The sequence below is a fragment of the Petaurus breviceps genome, unplaced genomic scaffold (genome assembly GCF_028583685.1).
Source record: "Petaurus breviceps papuanus isolate PSGF00001 unplaced genomic scaffold, PetGlider_PUasm1.0 90994, whole genome shotgun sequence".
NCBI classification, from domain to species: domain Eukaryota; kingdom Metazoa; phylum Chordata; class Mammalia; order Diprotodontia; family Petauridae; genus Petaurus; species Petaurus breviceps.
Genome location: NW_027187393.1, coordinates 5,511,064 through 5,529,397, shown reverse-complemented (window position 1 = coordinate 5,529,397; position 18,334 = coordinate 5,511,064). Strand labels below are relative to the sequence as shown.

Sequence of the window (18,334 nt, the reverse complement as noted above, 5' to 3'; positions counted from 1 at the left end):
AGCTTTTTATAGACACTCCCCCATTTGAGTCTCAAAACATGATCAAAGATGGTGCTTTTACAATTCCCATTATATAGAAGAAGAAGCAGAACCTCAGAGTTGTAAAGTGACTTGTATAGGATCACAGGACTAGCAGTTTATGAGGCAAGATTAGAACCTGTCTTCCTGACTCCAAATCTAGTCTTCTCTATCCACCACAACACACCTATGCACACTAATATTCCCTCCAATGTGGGCTTTCCATCCAAATCATCAGCCTCGAACTCCCTCAACCTTCACTCCATTTCAGCAACTCAAAGGGAGGGTCAGTCCTTCAAAGTCACCATTACCCATAATTCTTTTGCCTCCATGATCTGGAAATCTGAACCTTTGTTCGATAACAACCACCGATCTCTCAATCACTTCCTCTGCCTCACCCCTCCTAAACCTATTCTACAAGTTCCTCTACCCCTCCCTGTTCTCAGAATTTATTATCTCTGCTCTGGTCTCAAGTTTCTCCCTTTTTAGGACTTGACCAATTCAACTGTACACAGTCTTTAATTCCCTTGTTCTCTTGTCCTATAGCTGCTGGCCTAGGGACAGCTAACTACAACCCTTGCCCTTCATTCCTACTCGAATGGTGAGGAAGGTCATACAGCTAGGTCGACTGGGTCTTCTATAGATTGAAATGATCAAATTTCAACTGGCTTTACTGCATGGCAAATCCTTTTATTCTTTCCTGATGGCCTCTCCAAGCTGTCCCAAACATTTTTTTCTCTCTTCAAATCTGGCTCCACCACCACCTCTTCCTTGCTGTCTGCCAGTAAAGTGCCTCACCTACTTTATGGGGGAAAAGAGGGCCAACCCACACCTCAAACCCCTTGACACCATCCCCTAATCTCTTCTCCTTTGTTCTAATCTCTAAGAAGAGGCAGGCTCCTGACTATTAACTTACATATCTTTTCACAGAAAAAGTCTTAAAAAAGGCTATTTATACTCATCCTCTCCATTTCCTCACCTCTCACTTCTCAACCTTTTGTATTCCGACTTCTGACCCTACGATTTGGTCACCAGCATTTTCTGAACTACTCAATTCAATGGACTTTCCTCAGTGCTCATACTACTTGAGTTCTCTGCACCTTTCAACACTACTCACACCCTTTCCCTCTAGACTCTCTTCTGTCTTGGCTTCTGTGGTGCTCACTGCTCTCTTCTGGTACTCCCTCTTCTTGCTTTCCTGTCCTGGATCATCCTTCTTCCGCCACTAAGCGTGGTCATCCCCTACCCCAAAACAATATGCTGGGATCTTCTCTCTGCCCACATTCTCTCTCTCCGTCTCCCTTTAATTCATTTGTAGTCTCCAAGATACCAAACCCTACATATCCAAGCAGATCGAAGCTCCATCCTGAATTCGAGTTCCATAATACTACTAGTAAGTAATACTATGAGCTACTAACATAAGAACTAGAGACCTCCCATGTAAGGAATGAAGGTCTTCTCTCCCAATAAAGATCAACACCTCTGTAACTTTTAGATTTAGAGTAGCCTAGAACAGAAGTGACTGGGGAAGGGGGAGGGGGGAACCTGATTAAAATGTAATTGGGAAATATTTAACAAAATAAATAAAAATACAACAAAACATAGGTGAAATTATATTTTAAAACTAAGTCAATGTGTTGCCTTCAGAGATCCTTGTGTACAGATCTTATCTTGGTACCACTATTTCAGAGCTCTGAGAGGTTAAGGAACTTGCCAGTGTGTGTCAGTCACAGGACTTGACCTCAGGTCTCCCTGAGCTTCAAGGCTAGCTGTCTATTCACTATGCCATGCTACCTCTCTCTGATAATGGCTAACATTTATGTAGTATTAAGTCTTGCAAGTGCTTCATATCCATAATCTCATTTGGTCCTCACAAACAGGTAGTTCCTATTATTATTGCCATCTTATAAATGTGGAAACCTCTGTTGAGAGAAATCAAGTGACACCACACAACTATTAAATGTCTGAAACAAGATGTGAACTACACTATCCATCAAGTCACTCATGTTGCCAAGTGCCTGCTAGATATGTCCCCTTAGATGTCTTATAGGCATACCAAACTCAACATATCCAAAATGGAACTCATCTGCTTTCCTCAAAATGCCTCTTCCTCCAAACTTCCTGTTTCTGTTGAGGGCACCACTATTCTTCCAGTCACCTAGGTCTGCAACCTCAGAATCAACCCTGACTAGTCCTCTCCCTCAACCCCCATACACAATTGGCTGCTAAGCCATCGATGTTGCCTTCATGTCTCTCCCATGTCTCATTTTGGAAATACACTCCACTCAGGCAGCCTCTCCTTCTGATTGGCTGGTTCCTCCCAGAATCTTCATTTTACAGAGCCCCAGGCCAACCATGTCTCTTCATTCCTCTTCAGGTTGCACTCCTGACTGACTAATCTTGACAAGGCCTTTTTCTACCATGCTCAAAATGAGGTACCTTCATTTCCCTGTCACCTTTAAAATTCCCTTCCAAGTGCTATCTTCCGACATTAGAATATAAATTCCTTGACGTCAGGGACTGTCTTTATTTCTAATTATACTTGTCTTCCTAGTACTTAGTAAGGGCACTGAGTAAGCCCTTAATAAATTCTTGTTGGGGCAGCTAGGTGACACAGTAAATAGAGCACCAGCCCTGGAGTCAGGAGTTCAAATCCAGCCTCAGATACTTAACATAAATCTAGCCATGTGACCTTGGGCAAGTCACTTAACCCCAGTTCCCCTGCTCTCACCCCTCCAAAAAGCAAAATCTAAATAAAATAAAATAAATTCTTATTGACTTGACCGTCCCCAATTTTCAGTTCAAACAACCTCAACCTTAGTCCAAGTCCACATTATCCCTAACTAAACACAATTAAAATATCCTTCTCATTGGTCCCCATACATTCCCATCTCTTACCTAGATCTGATCATGTTACTTCCCCACTTAAATATCTTCAGTGATGCCCTATTGTCTCTAGAATAAAATACCAAATCTCAGTCTGTCATTTCAAGCCCTTCACAACCTAGCTTTTTCTTACCCTTGCTGTATGATTCATACTACTCTCCTTTATGTCCTCTCTGTGCCAGTCTACTTGCTGCTCCCTACCCACAATATTCTATCCCTCCCACCCCATGTCTGAAACATCCCCATCCCTCTTCTCTTCTGCCTTTTAAAATCCCTTGCTTTCTTCAAGGCTCAACTCAGGTGCTACCTTCTACCCAAGACTTTTTTCTCCCTCCTCCAATTCTTAATGTTTTTTCTCTCTCGAAATTACATTATGTTAGTTGAGTACATGTTGTTTCCCCTACCCCTTCCCACCACCACACCATCAGTAGAGTGTAAACTCCTTGAGGTCAAGGACTGTTTTTTTTTCTCTTTGTAACCCCTGTGACCAACAGTGTCTTGCATATAGTAGACTCTTAAAAAATGCTCATTAAATTGAAAGAGGAAGAAATTTATCTAAGGTCACACATGGCCAGTAGCAGAGCCAGGACTAGAATTAGATCAATAATGTGCTGTAAAGCCATTTACTAATCAGAGTTTCAGCTTGACTGCTATTCCATTATGATTAGAGAGAAGCAGACAGTGCAGTCAGTGGAAAGAGCCTTGGGCTCAGGAGGAAGGGCAGGCTCTCTCTTGATTTTAGGTCCAAGGTTCTTTGCACTATAACCTGCCACAGGTGGGCACTGCTTTATCTTCAGAGGGTGGGCATGTGCTTAATATCACTCCCCCCTCCCATTTTATACAAGAGGAAACTGAAGCCCAAAGATGAAAGAGGATTTTCTATGGCCATATAGGTAGTAAGTAGTAGTCATAATTTGAAGCTAGATTCTCTGCCTCCACAGGCCATCTCCAGTCATCCTGATCTATATCTTGCCAATGGACCCAGATGGCTCTGGAGGAGAAAGTGAGGCTGGTGACCTTGCACAGCCCTCCCTCACTCAAATCCAATTTACTTACAAGTCAAGGTGTTGTCTTCTTGATGTCACCTTCTGAAGAACAAAGGACAAACAACAACAACGAAAGCCACAGATGGAGCTAGAGAGACACAAAACCGATATTTTCTGAGTCCTCATACTACCCTAACCTTAAAAAGCTCAACCATATAGCCACATTTTGGCTAGTGCCCCAGGTCATAAACTCAAAGGACCAGCAGCTAGGTGATGAAGTAGATAGACACCAGGCCTGCATGCAGTCAGAAAGACTTCTCTTCCTGGGTTCAAATCCCACCTCAGACACTTACTAGCTGTGTGGCCCTGGGCAAGTCACTTAAATCCATTTGCCTCAGTTTTCCTCATCTATGAAATGAGCTGGAGAAGGAAATGGCAAACCACTCCAGTATCTTTGCCAAGAAAACCTCAAATGGAACCACAAAGAGTTCGACACAACTGAAAAATGAACAACAACAAGGGCTCTTCATATTACAAAAAAATATTAAAAAAAACCATGACCAGTAATAATATACAAATAATAATTATAATATATAATAAATAATAATAATAAGTGTTTTGGGCTCTTTAGGAGAACTCAGGGGCCTGGAGCTCGTGGAACAGAAAACAAAGGAAGCCAGTTTCTACCTTCCCTGGGTGTGGGTGTGGGGGAGGGGGAGTGAGTGGAATGTCTGGGCATAAGAGGGGGGACTAGGCAGGGAGGTTCTGCCATCAACGTTAGAGCTGAAAACTGGGGGCAGAACTACCTGAACACCTGTCACAACCTGGAGATCTTTATCTCAACAATAGATCATTGATGTACTTGGCTCAGGGCCATATTAGAAGTCAGTAGTTCAGTCTTCGGGAACTGCAGGGGGGTTAATTCTCATGCGCTTTATATCTTCTGCCTCTCTGAGTTAAGAGGGTGCTATGGGTCGATAGCTTTAGGTCCGAGGCTGCAAAAACCTAAAAGCCTCTTTTTTCAGTTGTGTCCAACTCTTTGTAACCCCATTTGGAGGTCACAAAGATACTGGAGTGCTTTGCCATTTCCTTTTCCAGCTCATTTTGCAGGTGAGGAAACTAAGGCAAATAGGGTTAAGTGATTTGCCCAGGGTCTCACAGCTAGTAAGTATCTGAGGTTAGATTTGAACTCAGGAAGATGAGTCTTTCTGACTCCAAGCCCAGCAGTCTATCCACTGCACCACCTACCTGCCCCCCAAAGCTCCTAACGTCCATTAGGGAAATTGCTATTAAAATGGCTTGATAATCATTTAAGTGACATGTTATTCTCTCATCTTTGCCTTTTTTTTTAATCTCCAGTGTTTAGCAGTGCTGGCACTAAGCAAATGCTTAATTATTAGTTAACTGACATACACAATTAGGGGGGGCAATATGGTAAGAACAGGTTCTAATCCCACTTCTGATACAACTCATGTGAACATGGAAATATTATTTAACCTCTTTGGACCCAGTTGTTTCATTTATAAAACAAAGGGACTAAACTAGCTGGTCTTTGAGGTCTCAGCTGGCTTTGGATTATGAATTATGAATTATTATTACTGACAGAGATACAAAAATATATTCTCTCCATAAAAGGTTAGGACTGGGGCAGGTAGGTGGCACAGTGAATAGAGCACTGGCCCTGGAGTCAGGAGAACCTGAGTTCAAATCCAGCCTCAGACACTTAACATTTACTAGCTGTATGACCTTGGGCAAGTCATTTAACCCCAATTGCTCTACCCTCCCCCCTCCAAAAAAAAAGCAAAAAAAAAAAAAAAAGGAATGGTCTGCTAGCCGAAAGTCACACAAGAACTAGGAAAGAAAGCCAACATATAAACCCAAGTCTAAAACCTGTGCCACTACACCATGCTGAGCAACGGACTCATTCCCCAATACCCTTCATTCTTTATGACTTGGAGCAGGTGGACAGCAAGGTAATGTGAAGGGAAGATCATAGCTGAAGCTGGAAGTAAAAATTAATCAGGAACATAAAAAGAAAACAAGACTAGGATGAGAATTCAAGTAGATAGAATTGCAGCGGATGAAAATCTGTGCAAGCTGAGCCAGCAGGAGCAGGGTTTTGGCAGGGGACCAAACCGATCCTGTAGATTCACATACCCCTCAAAGGCCCCCAGGGACTCAATCCTGCTGACCACATGCAGAGCATGGGCCCCATATCAAATCACTGACTTCCTTAAGTACCCATATACATTGTTATTCATATATATATATACATATATATATATATTAGAGCACCTCATTAATATTTTTATCCCTCTGCCTCCTGCTAGCCACACAGTACAAGGAGGCTTTTATGATTATATAAGTTTTCCTGTACAAGTGAGGAAACTGAGGCAAGAGGAGGGAAAGTGACTGGCCCAAAATCATTGTCAATAAGTCAGCATGGAGACTGGAACCCAGTTCTCCTAACAGAGAACTCTGCAAGCTCAGTATCCTGCCTCAGTACCTGCATTTTGCTTAGAGTGGGCCACATATTGGTCTGTGTCAGTCAGAAAGACATCATGAAGTATAATAGAAAGTATAGTTAAGGGGTGGCTAGGTGGCACAATGAATAGAGCACTGGTCCTGGAGTCAGGAGGACTTGAGTTCAAATGCTGCCTCAGACACTTAACACTTACTAGCTGTGTGACCTTGGGCAAGTCACTTACCCCAATTGCCCAGCCTTTCCCCCTCCAAAATTAAAAAAAAAAGTATAGTTGACTGATGGGGACCAAAGACCCCGATTTGAATCCTAACTCTTCTACTTAATAGCTATGCTACCTTGGGTAAGTTACTTCCCTGTTCTTGGCCTATTTTCTCATCTGTGACATGAAGGAAAACTTAAATGATGTCCTCAGTCTCTTTTTTTATTTTTTATTTTTTAAAAGCAATCGGGGTTAAGTAGCTTGCTCAAGGTTACATGGCCAGTTATTTCTGGGTGTGGTGCTGAGTATCTGGGCCCAGATTTGATCCCCAGGTCATCCTGACACTGAAGCCTGTGCTCTTACTTGCTGAGCCACCTGGCCACCCTAAGCAACTGGGGTTAAGTAACTTGCTCAAGGTTACACAGCCAGGTGTTTCTGGGTGGATGCTAAGTGTTTGAGCCCAGATTCGATCTACATGTCATCCCAACACTGGAGCTGGTGCTCTTACTCGCTGTGCTACCTGGCCGCCCCCCCCCCCCCAGTCTCTTAAAAATCTGATTTTAATTGTTAATTATTCCTTCCTATAGCTGGTCACTAGACTCTAATGACTGGACAGGGATGGAAACCAGGCCCTGGACCACTGGTCAAACAGTCACTCCCTAGAGTAGTCAGGCCACCTTTGGGGGTGCTGCTAGCTCTGGCCCTGCCGCTTCTTCCACATGACTAGCTCAACAGGTTCTCCTTGCTCTGGAAAGTCATTTTATTTTTTGAAACTCTCAGGGAACCAACTTTCACTCTTCATTGTCACTCTCTACTCTCTCCACAGAGGTGAAAGGAAGCTGATCAAAATCCAAGGCTGGAAGGATTCTGCTCTCCAGAAGGCTTGGAAAAGGTACAGAATTGTCACTGTTTCCCACCAGAAAACACAGAGAACAGCAGCTGGGAGCCAAGGAGGACTCCTCAGGACATTTTCCATTCTCTCCCCAACCCTCCTTCCATTTTCAATAAAGGACATGGAGGTGAAAAGAACTAGGAAGAATTTGCCTTCATTTGAATTATCACAAAAGGCCAGTCAACAGGTCTTCACATCATGAGGGCAAATTGATGTTTACACATAGAGAAGGCAAGAGGGTGTTGTAGGCAAGTCAGGCAAGAATGCCTGGGTACTAAGCCCAGCTCTGCTGAGGGACTGCAGACAACCCACTTATTCTCTCTGCCGCTATTTCCTTATTGGTAAAATGGGGGGAGGGCACAGCAGAAACCACCCTGCTCCATCTTACAGGTTTGTCTTTCCCTATCTCATCCTGCCTTCCACCTCTCACAGGGGCCAACCCCAAGACCATTTCTCTCTACTGAAATCATTTCCTTTCTTCAAGGTTCAAGTGAGATACCAGTTCTTCCATGAAGTCTCCTCACATTCCCAACTCTAACACCTGAAAATGATATCTTCTTTCTCAAATTTTGCTCACAGTATGTTGCCTGGGCCTTTCCTTTGCCCCTTTCACTGCCTATCTTGTAGGATAAGTATGAGTACACATGCCTGATTCCTTCCTCCCTTCATTAGCTTGTAAGCTAGCTCTTTGAAGACAAGGAAAGCATTTTCATCTTTGCATCTCCAGCCCTGACCACAGGTACATGTAACAAAAGCTGAATAAATGCTATAATACACGTGAATTAAGGGACTAAGGAATATGAAAGTACTTGGGGAAAATATGTAGGGTCATACAAATATCTGGGTCCTGAAATAACTGTCTTGCCTGAGGATTTCAGGAAGGAATGGAATGCAGTCAGTGTGAATTGAAGTCACACAGGTGCCTATGTGTCAACACTGGAGAGCACCCTGGAAACAACACTCTTTTCTTTCTACATTCTCTCACTTCATGACCTCCCATGAGTTGATTATCATCTCCATGCCAATGCCTTCCAAATAGGCCCTGATCTTTCTCCTAAGCTTTAGTCCCACACCACCAACTGACTATTGGACATATCAAACTATATATCATAGACATCTGAGACTCAACATGTCTAAAACAGAACTCATTTCCTTCCCCAAACTCGCCCTTTTGAACTTTTCTATTTCTGTCAAGGACACCACCATACTTCTAGCCTCCTAGGTTCAAAACTTTGATATTATCCTTAACTTCTCACTTTCCCTAAACCCATACATCCAATTAGTTGGCAAATCTTTTTTTTTTTTAAGCAATCGGGGTTAAGTAACTTGCTCAAGGTTACACAGCCAGTTATTTCTGGGTGTGGTGATAAGTATCTGAGCCCGGATTTGATCCCAGGTCATCCCGACTCCAGGGCTTAGTTGGCAAATCTTGCCATTTCTTCCACTACACCTGACATTTATTTGTTTCTTTCTCCCTTTCTCATTACTCTCACAGCCAACACCCAAGGTGGCACCCTCACCACCTCTCACCTAGATGCCTCATAGTTGGTTTCCCCTGTCTCAAATCTCTCCCCATTCCAATTCATTCTCCAAAAGCAATTTTCCTTTTAAGTTCAGGTCTAACCTTATCATTCCTCCCCTTAACAAACTCCAATGGATTCTTATTGCTTCTGGACAAACTCCTCTTTAAAGCCCTTCACAATCTGATCCCTAGCCTCATCATACATAATTCCTCTTCTAAATCTGTTATCTACCCAAACTGGCCTTCTTGTTGCTCCTCACACCCAACACACCACCCCCTCTCTCCATGCCTTCCCAGTGGCCACCCCATCAAACCTGGGATGTGCTCCCTCCTCAGAATCCCTCATTTCCTTCAAGACCCTGATCAATCAATATCTTCTATAGGATGCCTTTTTAAATCCACTCCTTATCCATCGCTAGTGCCCTCTCTCTAAAACACATTTCAATAATTTCACTTTCTTCACACACCCAATAAAATCTAAGTTCTTTGAGGACAGGCACTTTCATTTTCATCTTTGTCTTCCCAGCAGCTAGGACAGTGCCTGGCATGTTAAAAGTCACTGAATAAATGTTTGCTGGTTGGTTGATTTGATATTCTGCAATGACTGGGCACAAGACTTGCCTCAGCCTCATGTTGGGGACCATGAGACTCTGGGTTAAACTTTGGCCTAAGCCATTGAGTCCCTGCAATAAATAGCTTGTTGTTGTTCAGTCGTGTCCTACTCTTTGTGACCCATTTGGGTTTTTTTTTGGCAGAGATACTGGAGTGGTTTGCCTTCTCATTCTCCAGCTCATTTTTCAGATGAGGGAACTGAGGCCAATGGGGTGAAGTGACTTGCCCAGGGTCACACAGCTAGTGTCTGAGGCTGGATTTTAACTCCAGTCTTCCTGAGTCCAGGCCCAGTGCTCTACCCACTGTATCAATAAATAACTGCCCCCCAAAATTACTTAGCTTCCCTATGATTAAGTCAATGAGGCCAATTTGTCTTGATCAACTCTTCCACTTGGATAAATGCACCATTTTAGGGGCTGAGACAGAAATGCTGATCCAACAGTAGAATAAAATAGGGACAAAGAGGGAGAACTCACTGATTTGAACCACCTCCACTTTTCATAATTTGAAATTGGAATGGATCTGTTCCAAATGATTCATTTAATAGATAAGAAAATGGTGCTTAGGGAAGGGAAGATATTTACACTGAGAAGGTCTGCTGGTAGGACCAAATACCACCAGGGAACAATGCTTTTGGGGGCTACCACTAGGGGATGAGGAGGGGGTGTCCTCTTTGACTGTGAATGAATGCCCTACCCTCTCGCCCACTCCCCAAGGACCCAAACTTCCTCCTCCCTTCTTCCCTCAATCCCAAGCTACTGCCCGGGAGGATCCTGCTACTTTACTCTCACTTCAACAATCATCCAGGCAAAGCTGTTTCTGGACTAAACAAAGTCCAAGAACAGAGCCTCAGGTATTAGGCCTCTGACCTCCAAGACCAAAGCCTCAGACACAATCTTCTTGCCTTCAGAATATCCCTTAGGAATGGGGCCTCTGACAGCAATCCCAGTTTCCCTTCTTCCCTAGTATTTGAGAGAGAACTGAGGATCACTTTTACCACAACAGGACCCTTAATGGTGACAGCCCCAGCCAAATGGTCCTTCACCCAATCCCCTTGACTAGCAAATGTCCCCTCCTCATCCCTAAGATTCAGTCTCAGCTGCCTAGGCAAAAATTAAACCTTTTCCCTAGATTCCATTTCCTAATATTTCATCTTCATCCACCATAGCCCTACCTTCTCCAAGTCCCTGTTCTCCCCTTACATCGTGCCCTCTGAAACTCCCATTCTATTGTTAACAAACATCTCTTCAGTTTAGAACTTTTCTACACTACATCCATTTTCTGATACATATGGAAACTTGTCCCACCCACCTCCCCAGAAGACACTGCTTAACTATCCTCCCAGTTCAGTACTGGAGACACTTCCAGTCTGGATCAACATCCCTCCCCTAGTAGACAATGGGCCAGAAGTAGGCAAACTGCTTGTTTCTGCCAATTCTAGACCCACCCTTCAGCTATCACCACTCAATCACACTTCCTTTTCTGAAGGTCCCATACCACCTTATCATTATTATCCTAGATATTCCCCTATCTAGATTACAGTGACAATCACCTATGACCAGAATCTAAGCCATGTTCTCTCCTTTCCCGAGGAGTTCAGTAATTGGTTCAAAGTCCTCCTCTTCATACCAGCTACTGCCATTACACTCTGAACCTTGGAAATATACATTGATGTTCTCTCAAATGCCCTGGCTTCTCAATTCATTAACCTCAGCTCAGTGTGACCTTGGGTATATCACTTGACCTCTTGGGGCCTCAGATCCCCTCATTTGGAAAATGAGGGAATCTGACTAAACAAGTTTCTAAAGTCCCTTTCAGCTCTAAACATCGGACCTTCAAAACTTTCGACCCCCAGCTCTCATTCTGCCTCAGACACACACAGAAGGAAGGTCATACCCTTGATGCCTTCATCAACCACCTCCAGGATCCAGGATTCTGAAATTCCTGCCCAAACCTTCACTCTCACTTACCTCCCCCCCCACATCCAATCAGTCACCAGATTTTGTCATTTCTACCTCCTTGACTTTTTTTTTTCTTTTTGGAGGGGCAGTTGGGGTTAAGTGATTTGCCCAAGGCCACACAGCTAGTACGTGTTTAAGTTTCTGAATCCGGATTTGAACTCAGGTCCTCCTGACTCCAGGGCCGGTGCTCTATTCACTGCACCACCTATTCGCCCCCTGACATCTCCTCTATCAGTCCCCTTCTCTCCATCCATACTATGACCACTCTAGTGTAGACCTTCACCTCCTTTTGTATGGACTACTGCAATAACAGCAGCTAACGATAAGAAGAGTCATCATACAGAGATTACTAGGTGCTAAGCACTGTGGGAAGTGCTTTACAGATGACCTCATTTGATCCTCACAACTCTGGGAGGAGTTTATTATTATCCCCGTTTTATAGTCAGGGAAACTGAGGCAGAATTACTCCTTGCCCAGGGTCACACAGCTGGTATGTAAGGCTGGATCTGAATTCAGATCTTCCTGATTCTGGGCCTGGTGCTCCATCTACTATGCTACTTAGCTGTCTATACAATACTACAATAGCATTGGTCTCTTTGCATCTACTCTCCAGTTTCCAAAATGATACAGCAGAAAGGGGCGGCCAGGTGGCTCAGCAAGTAAGAGCACTGGCTCCAGCGTCAGGATGACCTGCGGATCGAATCTGGGCTCCAACACTTAGCACCATACCCAGAAATAACTGGCCGTGTAACCTTGAGCAAGTTACTTAACCCTGATTGCTCATAAAAAAATAAAAAAGATACAGCAGAAACATAGGTCTGACTACATCACTCCCCTGCTAAAGCTCCAATGGGTCCCCATTGCTTCGGGGATAAAATATTCTTCTCTTTGCCCTTTAAAGACCTTCACAATCTGGCTCCAGTTTACCTTTCTGGGCTGATTATTTATGTATGATCTCTCCTTATATGTACTATGTATGCTCCACCAGACTGGCCTCCTTTCTGCCCCCAGCCAGAACATTTCATTTTTCTCACTGGAATGATATCCCTCTTCATCTCCCCTCTTGGAATCTCTAGCTCCCTGATTCATGGTCCAGCTCCAGGGGTCTTGCAGACTCCCTCTTGTGGACTTGGCACTCTCTGCCCCTAAGGACAGGACTTAGAATCTGTCATTGCCCTAGTGTAATAAACTCCCCACCTAACAATGCAGATCTGGCCAACATTTTGCAATTCAACAGAAAATTAACTGGGTAGCGAGATGTTAAATGATTCATCCAGAGTCACACAGTCAATTCATGTGAGGCAAGACTTAATTCCAGATACTTCTGGCTCTGGGATTGGCTCTTTGCTATAGCATGCTGTTTCTTTTCTTTTTTTTTCTCTAAATCTAATATACATCCTGTATTCATTTGTCTTTTAGCCTGTCTTCTGGGTAGAATGTGAGCTTGAGAGCAGAGACTGTCTCATTTTTGGTTTGTATCCACAGTGCCTACTACAGTGCCAGGGATATAACAAGTACTTACTAAGTGATGGGCTGATACTTATTCCTTCCCTCTTCCTCACTCATCTATAAATCAGCTGACAAGTCTTGATTACACTTCTCCATCTCCTGCAGTTGTCTCCTCTCCAATCACGTGGCCCCCACCCTCGTTAAGGTCCTCATCACCTCTCTTCTGAACTGTTAAGAGCCTCCTACTCAGAGTCCCAACTCTCCTTTCCATTCTCCACACAACTTCCAAAGAACCAGCCTTTAGTACAGATCTGACCAGGTCATTGTCTTGTCCTGACCTTGGGTGGCTCCTATGGATTCCTCAGCTTCAATGTTAAACCCTTGCCAATTTAGTACCAGATTACCTTTACAGACTTATTTCACGTTAACTCCCTTTCACATACTGAGTTCGTTCCAAGGCCCACAAACCCGGCATCCCTTCTACCTCTGTGCCCCAGCATGTCCCAGGGTCTTACAGAATGCTCACTTTCCTACAAGGTTCAGCTACTGTATCATCTCCAGTGGGGAGCCCTCCCTCCTCAAACTACCCTGTAAATACTTATCTGGCTTCATACATGTAAGTTCCTCAAGATGGGATAAATTTTCATTGTTTTGTATCCGGACCACTTGACATACTGTACCAAGAATGGATGCTGGCAGGATCGGAATGGACCATCCAGCATTACAGTGACTTCATTCTAGGGCTAGTGCTATGGTGCCATGCCACCTTAGGGCAGAGATCTCAGGAGAGCACAGCTCCATCTTTCCAAGGTTCACATAACTGAGAAGGGGGTGAAGGAAAGACAGCATGGTACAGTGAGAAAAGCTCTATCTTTAGAGCAGAGGTCCTGGCTTCAAACCCTGCCCCAGCCACTTGGCCTGTGCACCTTTGGGAAAGTCTCTTGCCCTTTCTGGGTCTGTTTCCTCAGCTGAAAAATGAGAGGTCAGACCAGAAGACCTTTAAAGCTTATAATCCTAAGCATCACACAAGGATTGCTTTATTCCTTAAAATCTTTGCCTTCACATCTGAAGGAGGTTGGTGTTTCTATCATCAAATAGCCTTTATTCCACTGAAGAACACCCTACAAGGACCACTAACCTCTTGTCTTCCTCCATTTAGAAACATGTGCTTTGCAGAAGCCCCTCTTGGGACCCTAAGTGAGCTGTAAGCCCAGCTGCAGGGTGAGTACTGGGGGTGGAGGTGGGGATGCAAGAAGATAACTTGATATAAGACTGTGAGGAGACAAGGGACCTTTCCCCAGCCCTCTAGATTCTGCTCTATCTCCTTCAAGTCCCTCTTTTCCCCTCACCCTGAGCATACCCAGAAAAGCAGCCTGGATCTGCCTACTCATCCCTCCCAGCACACTTGGGTCCAGGACTAAGTGAAGGCAAGAGCTACCAAGTCTTAGAGGAATCACGTCACCTTTACAGCTGGAGCCTCTCCTAGTTTCATAGTGGGATGCAGCAGGGAGTGAGTTAGTGAGTGTTAGTGAGAGTGTATGTGTGTGTGAGTGTGTGTGTCTCTGTCTGTCTGTTCTTCCCCAGCAGCCTCCGTGTTAATCTTACTTCTGCCTTATTTCGGCCATAGGCAGGTCAGAAGGACAGCAGGCTATACAAAGATTTCTTCTGTGACTATCCTAATGTTAATGCTTCGTCCCATACCCCACGTCTGACAGCAGGAACAGGTAAGATGAGTCACTGGCCTATAGACTATGGCGGGATCCAGGCTCCATTCATCCCTGCTTTCTAACCCAAACTCTCCCTTTCCTCTCTCATTCCCTTCCCTCCCCCCATCCCCATCTCCCCCTCCCAGTCCCATTTTGCCCCAAAGGCTGGTAGATTATGAAAGAATTGTAGTCAAAGGAGATAGTTGTGTAATAAAACCTCTCCTAGGCTTTGTCCAGCCAAAAGACTTCCCCATATGTGTAAGAGCCAGCATAAAGGATGTGAGGTATTTATAAATGACATTCCAAAAGGATTTTCATGGTTGACTTGCTTCCAGTAGGAAGGATCATTGGTCTGCCCTCACAAAGGCCATTTGCCCAAATACCGGGCATACTGACTGGATCACAAACCCAAGTCCCACACACATCAGGTCCCATCTCCCAAGTCACCCAGGGCAGGACCAAGCCCAACAGCAGCACCATGGGCTGGCCCCAGGCAGTCCCTAGGATTCACCCTGTTTGCATAAGGGGGTGCTATCTAGCCTTTAGAGGCCCCAGTAGGCTGTTGAACTCTCTCTCCCCCCATCAGGACAGGGAAAAAGCCTGAGAAGTACTCCCTGTGGTGTCTCAGAAAGGGTGACTATGGCCCAGGACACTCAGCAGCAGCAGCAGCAGTGGGGAGCTTAGCCCCCCCAGTAAGCCCAAGTTCAGCTGTGTGCTCCCCCTTGTCACTCCGTGGTCTGAATATACACAGGGACAGCCAGCATGGCACAGGGGCCCTCAGCTCCAGACTGCAGTCCTGCCAGCGTCAGGTTGTCTGAGTGCCCAGGCACCACCAGCTCAGGCTCCCCACCCACTGAGCTGCCCACCACAATAGAAAGTACTGCATCTGACTCTGGGAAGGGCTCTTTGCCTGTGCCCTCAGTGCTGCCCTTGAGTTCCTCCAAGCCCAGGGGGTCAGGCAGGGCTGCCTTGCGGCCCCGAGCCCCCCGCTGCTTCGGGGGTCGGCGGGCCTGGGGGTCTTTGTCCTTGAGTGGGCCCAGCCGACAGCGGTGCTCCTTCAGGTACTTGTTACGTGTGAAGCCCTTGCCACAGCTAGAGCAGCGGTACTTGTAGTTGTCTGTGTGGGAGCGCTGGTGCTCTACAAGATGGGCCCGGCGGCTAAAGCATTTGCTGCAGAACTGGCAGTTGTGTATCTTCATTCCTATGTCGGGGCAGAATGGAGAGAGGGGGCAGGGAAGTCACAGGAGCCCATCCTCAAGGCAGGGTCCACTGGGGTACACAGGGGGAAAACTGAAGCACCCAGAGGGCAAATGCCTTATCCAAGGTCACTCAGGGGCAAAGTCTGGGCCAGCTCAGGACTCCCAATGTCTAGTCCAGGTCTTTTTCCTCAGGCATAAGCATCTTCCCATCATAGGGAAAAAAGAATGCATTCTCTTTGAGGTCCAGACCACCCTCCCCTTCTACCCAGCATGCCATTGTCCCCAAGAGCTTCTGGGTGGGTGAGCCACTTACCTGAATGGGAAAGGATGTGAGCCTTTAGCTTGTCTGGCCGATTGAACTCCTTACTGCAGCCTGTATGCGTCCTATAACAACCAAATTCTCTTATGTGTGGGAAGCTGGAGCCACTGAGACTGACCCTCCCTCCTATGCCACAAGAGGCATCTTATCCTGGCAAGCAGCCCACCCACATCAGCTCACTAGGCAATGTGGGACTTGGGAAAGGACACAGAAAGTAAATAAGGAAGGAAGGGAAACTTTCCACCCTGGAGTCTCCTCCAGGGCAAGGCCCTAGTTTTACCAATGGGGATACTCATTTAGAGAGGGAGAGCATCTGTTTACCAGCTTCTGGGAGCAAGTGCCCAAGAACCAGTGGCCTCTCTTGCCCCTAGGACAAGAAAAGCTCAAAACTCATCAGCTTCAACATCAAACACATTTCCTCAGCTCATGAGAGAAACACATTGTCAGAGCAAGAAGGGACCTTACACAACCTTCTCATTTAACATATGTGGAAACTGAGACCTTGAAGAAGGAATGGGACTGGACAAAGTCACCCCAGTCCTGGATTCTTTCCAAAAGAAAAAATGCAGGCCCTTCCCCATGTACTGGACACCTTGACACTGTACTGTCCTGCCCCACATGCCTTCCAGGGGCTCTGCTGGCTGCATTTGTTAAGACCTGCCCTGGGAGGATCAACAGACCTTCTTCCACCTCCCCAGCCTCTGCCCACCCTGGACTCATCCCTGCCCAAAACTGAGGCTACGTACGAGAAGGGGCATGTGTATTTCTTGGTTGGCTCGTGGATCAACATGTGACGCTTCAACTTGTCTTTCCGATTAAAGGCTGAGTCACATAAAGAGCATTTAAAGGGCTTTTCACCTGTATGGAAGAAACAGCAGAGGCCCAAATGACCAGGGTTCAATGGTCTACAATCCTTTTCCCTGAAATGGGAGGCAGGGAGCTCAGCACAGCACTGAGAAGTCTGGGAGGACAGAAGCCTGTGGTATTCCTGCCACCCTTATTCCTTGAGGAACAGCAAGGTGCCCAGCTGGCTTCAGAGTCAAGACAAAGACCTGAACTCCTCTCCCCTCCAACACCTACTGCTAATGACCTGGGAAAAGGCACTTAATCTCACACAATTCTCTAAGATTCTAAGGTACAAATATGTATTGGTGGATGGATTTCCTCATTGGGGAGTTTCATTTACTGAAGAAATCACAAGTCCAGGAAAAAACATATAATTTCACTGAAGACCGAAGAATTGAACAAGCACTTCATCTGCTGTGTGCTGTGAATTGTGGAATCATTGTCTCATTTGATCCTCTTAACAACCCTATTATTACCTCTGTTTTATAGTTGAGGAAACTGAGGCATTCAGACCAGTGTCACACAATTAATAAGTATGGAGGCCTAATTTAAATTCAGGTCTTCCTAACTTGGGTCAGCTAAGTGGTGCAGCAGACAGAGCTCCAGGCTTGAAGTCAAGAAGACCTGAGTTCAAATCCAACCTCAGACACTCACTGGCTGGGTGATCCCAGGCAAGTCATTTAACCCTGTTGGCCTCAGTTTCCTTATCTGTAAAATGAGCTAGAGAAATAAAATCCCTGTAAAATAGGGATAACAAAAACACCTCCCTCCCAAGGCTGTTGCAAGGATCAAGTGAGATAATAATTGTTGCTTTCTTTTGCACGTTTTAAAAATCATTTATTATTTATTTTAGTTTTTAACATTTACTTTATAAGATTTTGAATTTTAAATCTTCTCCCCCTCCTTGCTCTCCCCCTCCCCAAAACAGCATGCAATCTGATATAGGCCATACACGTACGATCATATTAAACATATTTCTACATTAGTCATGTTGTAAAGAAGAATTAGAGCCAAAAGGGAAAACCACAAGAAAGGAAAAAAAAGGAAAAATAGTATGCTTCAATATGACATAGTAATGGGAAAGCCCTTAGCATGGCACCTGGCACATAGAAAGTGCTATATAAATGTTAGCTTTTATTATTATCTACTGTACCACCTGGCTTTCTAGAACAGACAGAGACAGGAAAAAGGAAGGGAAAGAAGGAAGGGAAGGAAGGAAGGAAGGAAGGAAGGAAGGAAGGAAGGAAGGAAGGA

At 45.1% G+C, this 18,334-nt stretch overlaps 1 protein-coding gene and 1 long non-coding RNA gene across 3 annotated transcripts in view; one reads left to right on the top strand and one right to left on the bottom strand.

Moving 5' to 3' along the window:
- LOC138153512 (uncharacterized) overlaps positions 1-18,334 on the top strand; it is a 35,923-nt gene that overhangs the window by 4,850 nt on the left and 12,739 nt on the right. Inside the window, exons 2-4 of one of the 2 annotated variants that reach the window (XR_011166400.1) lie at positions 7,401-7,466; positions 14,170-14,231; positions 14,638-14,734. This is a non-coding gene — a long non-coding RNA (uncharacterized lncRNA). Of the gene's footprint in view, positions 1-7,400; positions 7,604-14,169; positions 14,232-14,637; positions 14,735-18,334 lie in introns of those variants that run through there. The other variant, XR_011166399.1, reaches the window with a different exon arrangement.
- The window catches only part of ZNF341 (zinc finger protein 341), a 42,155-nt gene continuing 37,825 nt past the window's right edge, over positions 14,005-18,334 (bottom strand). The window contains 3 exon segments of the mRNA XM_069077648.1: positions 14,005-15,917; positions 16,229-16,299; positions 16,981-17,092. Of these exon segments, the coding sequence (XP_068933749.1) occupies positions 15,442-15,917; positions 16,229-16,299; positions 16,981-17,092 (659 nt within the window). The 3' untranslated portion in view covers positions 14,005-15,441.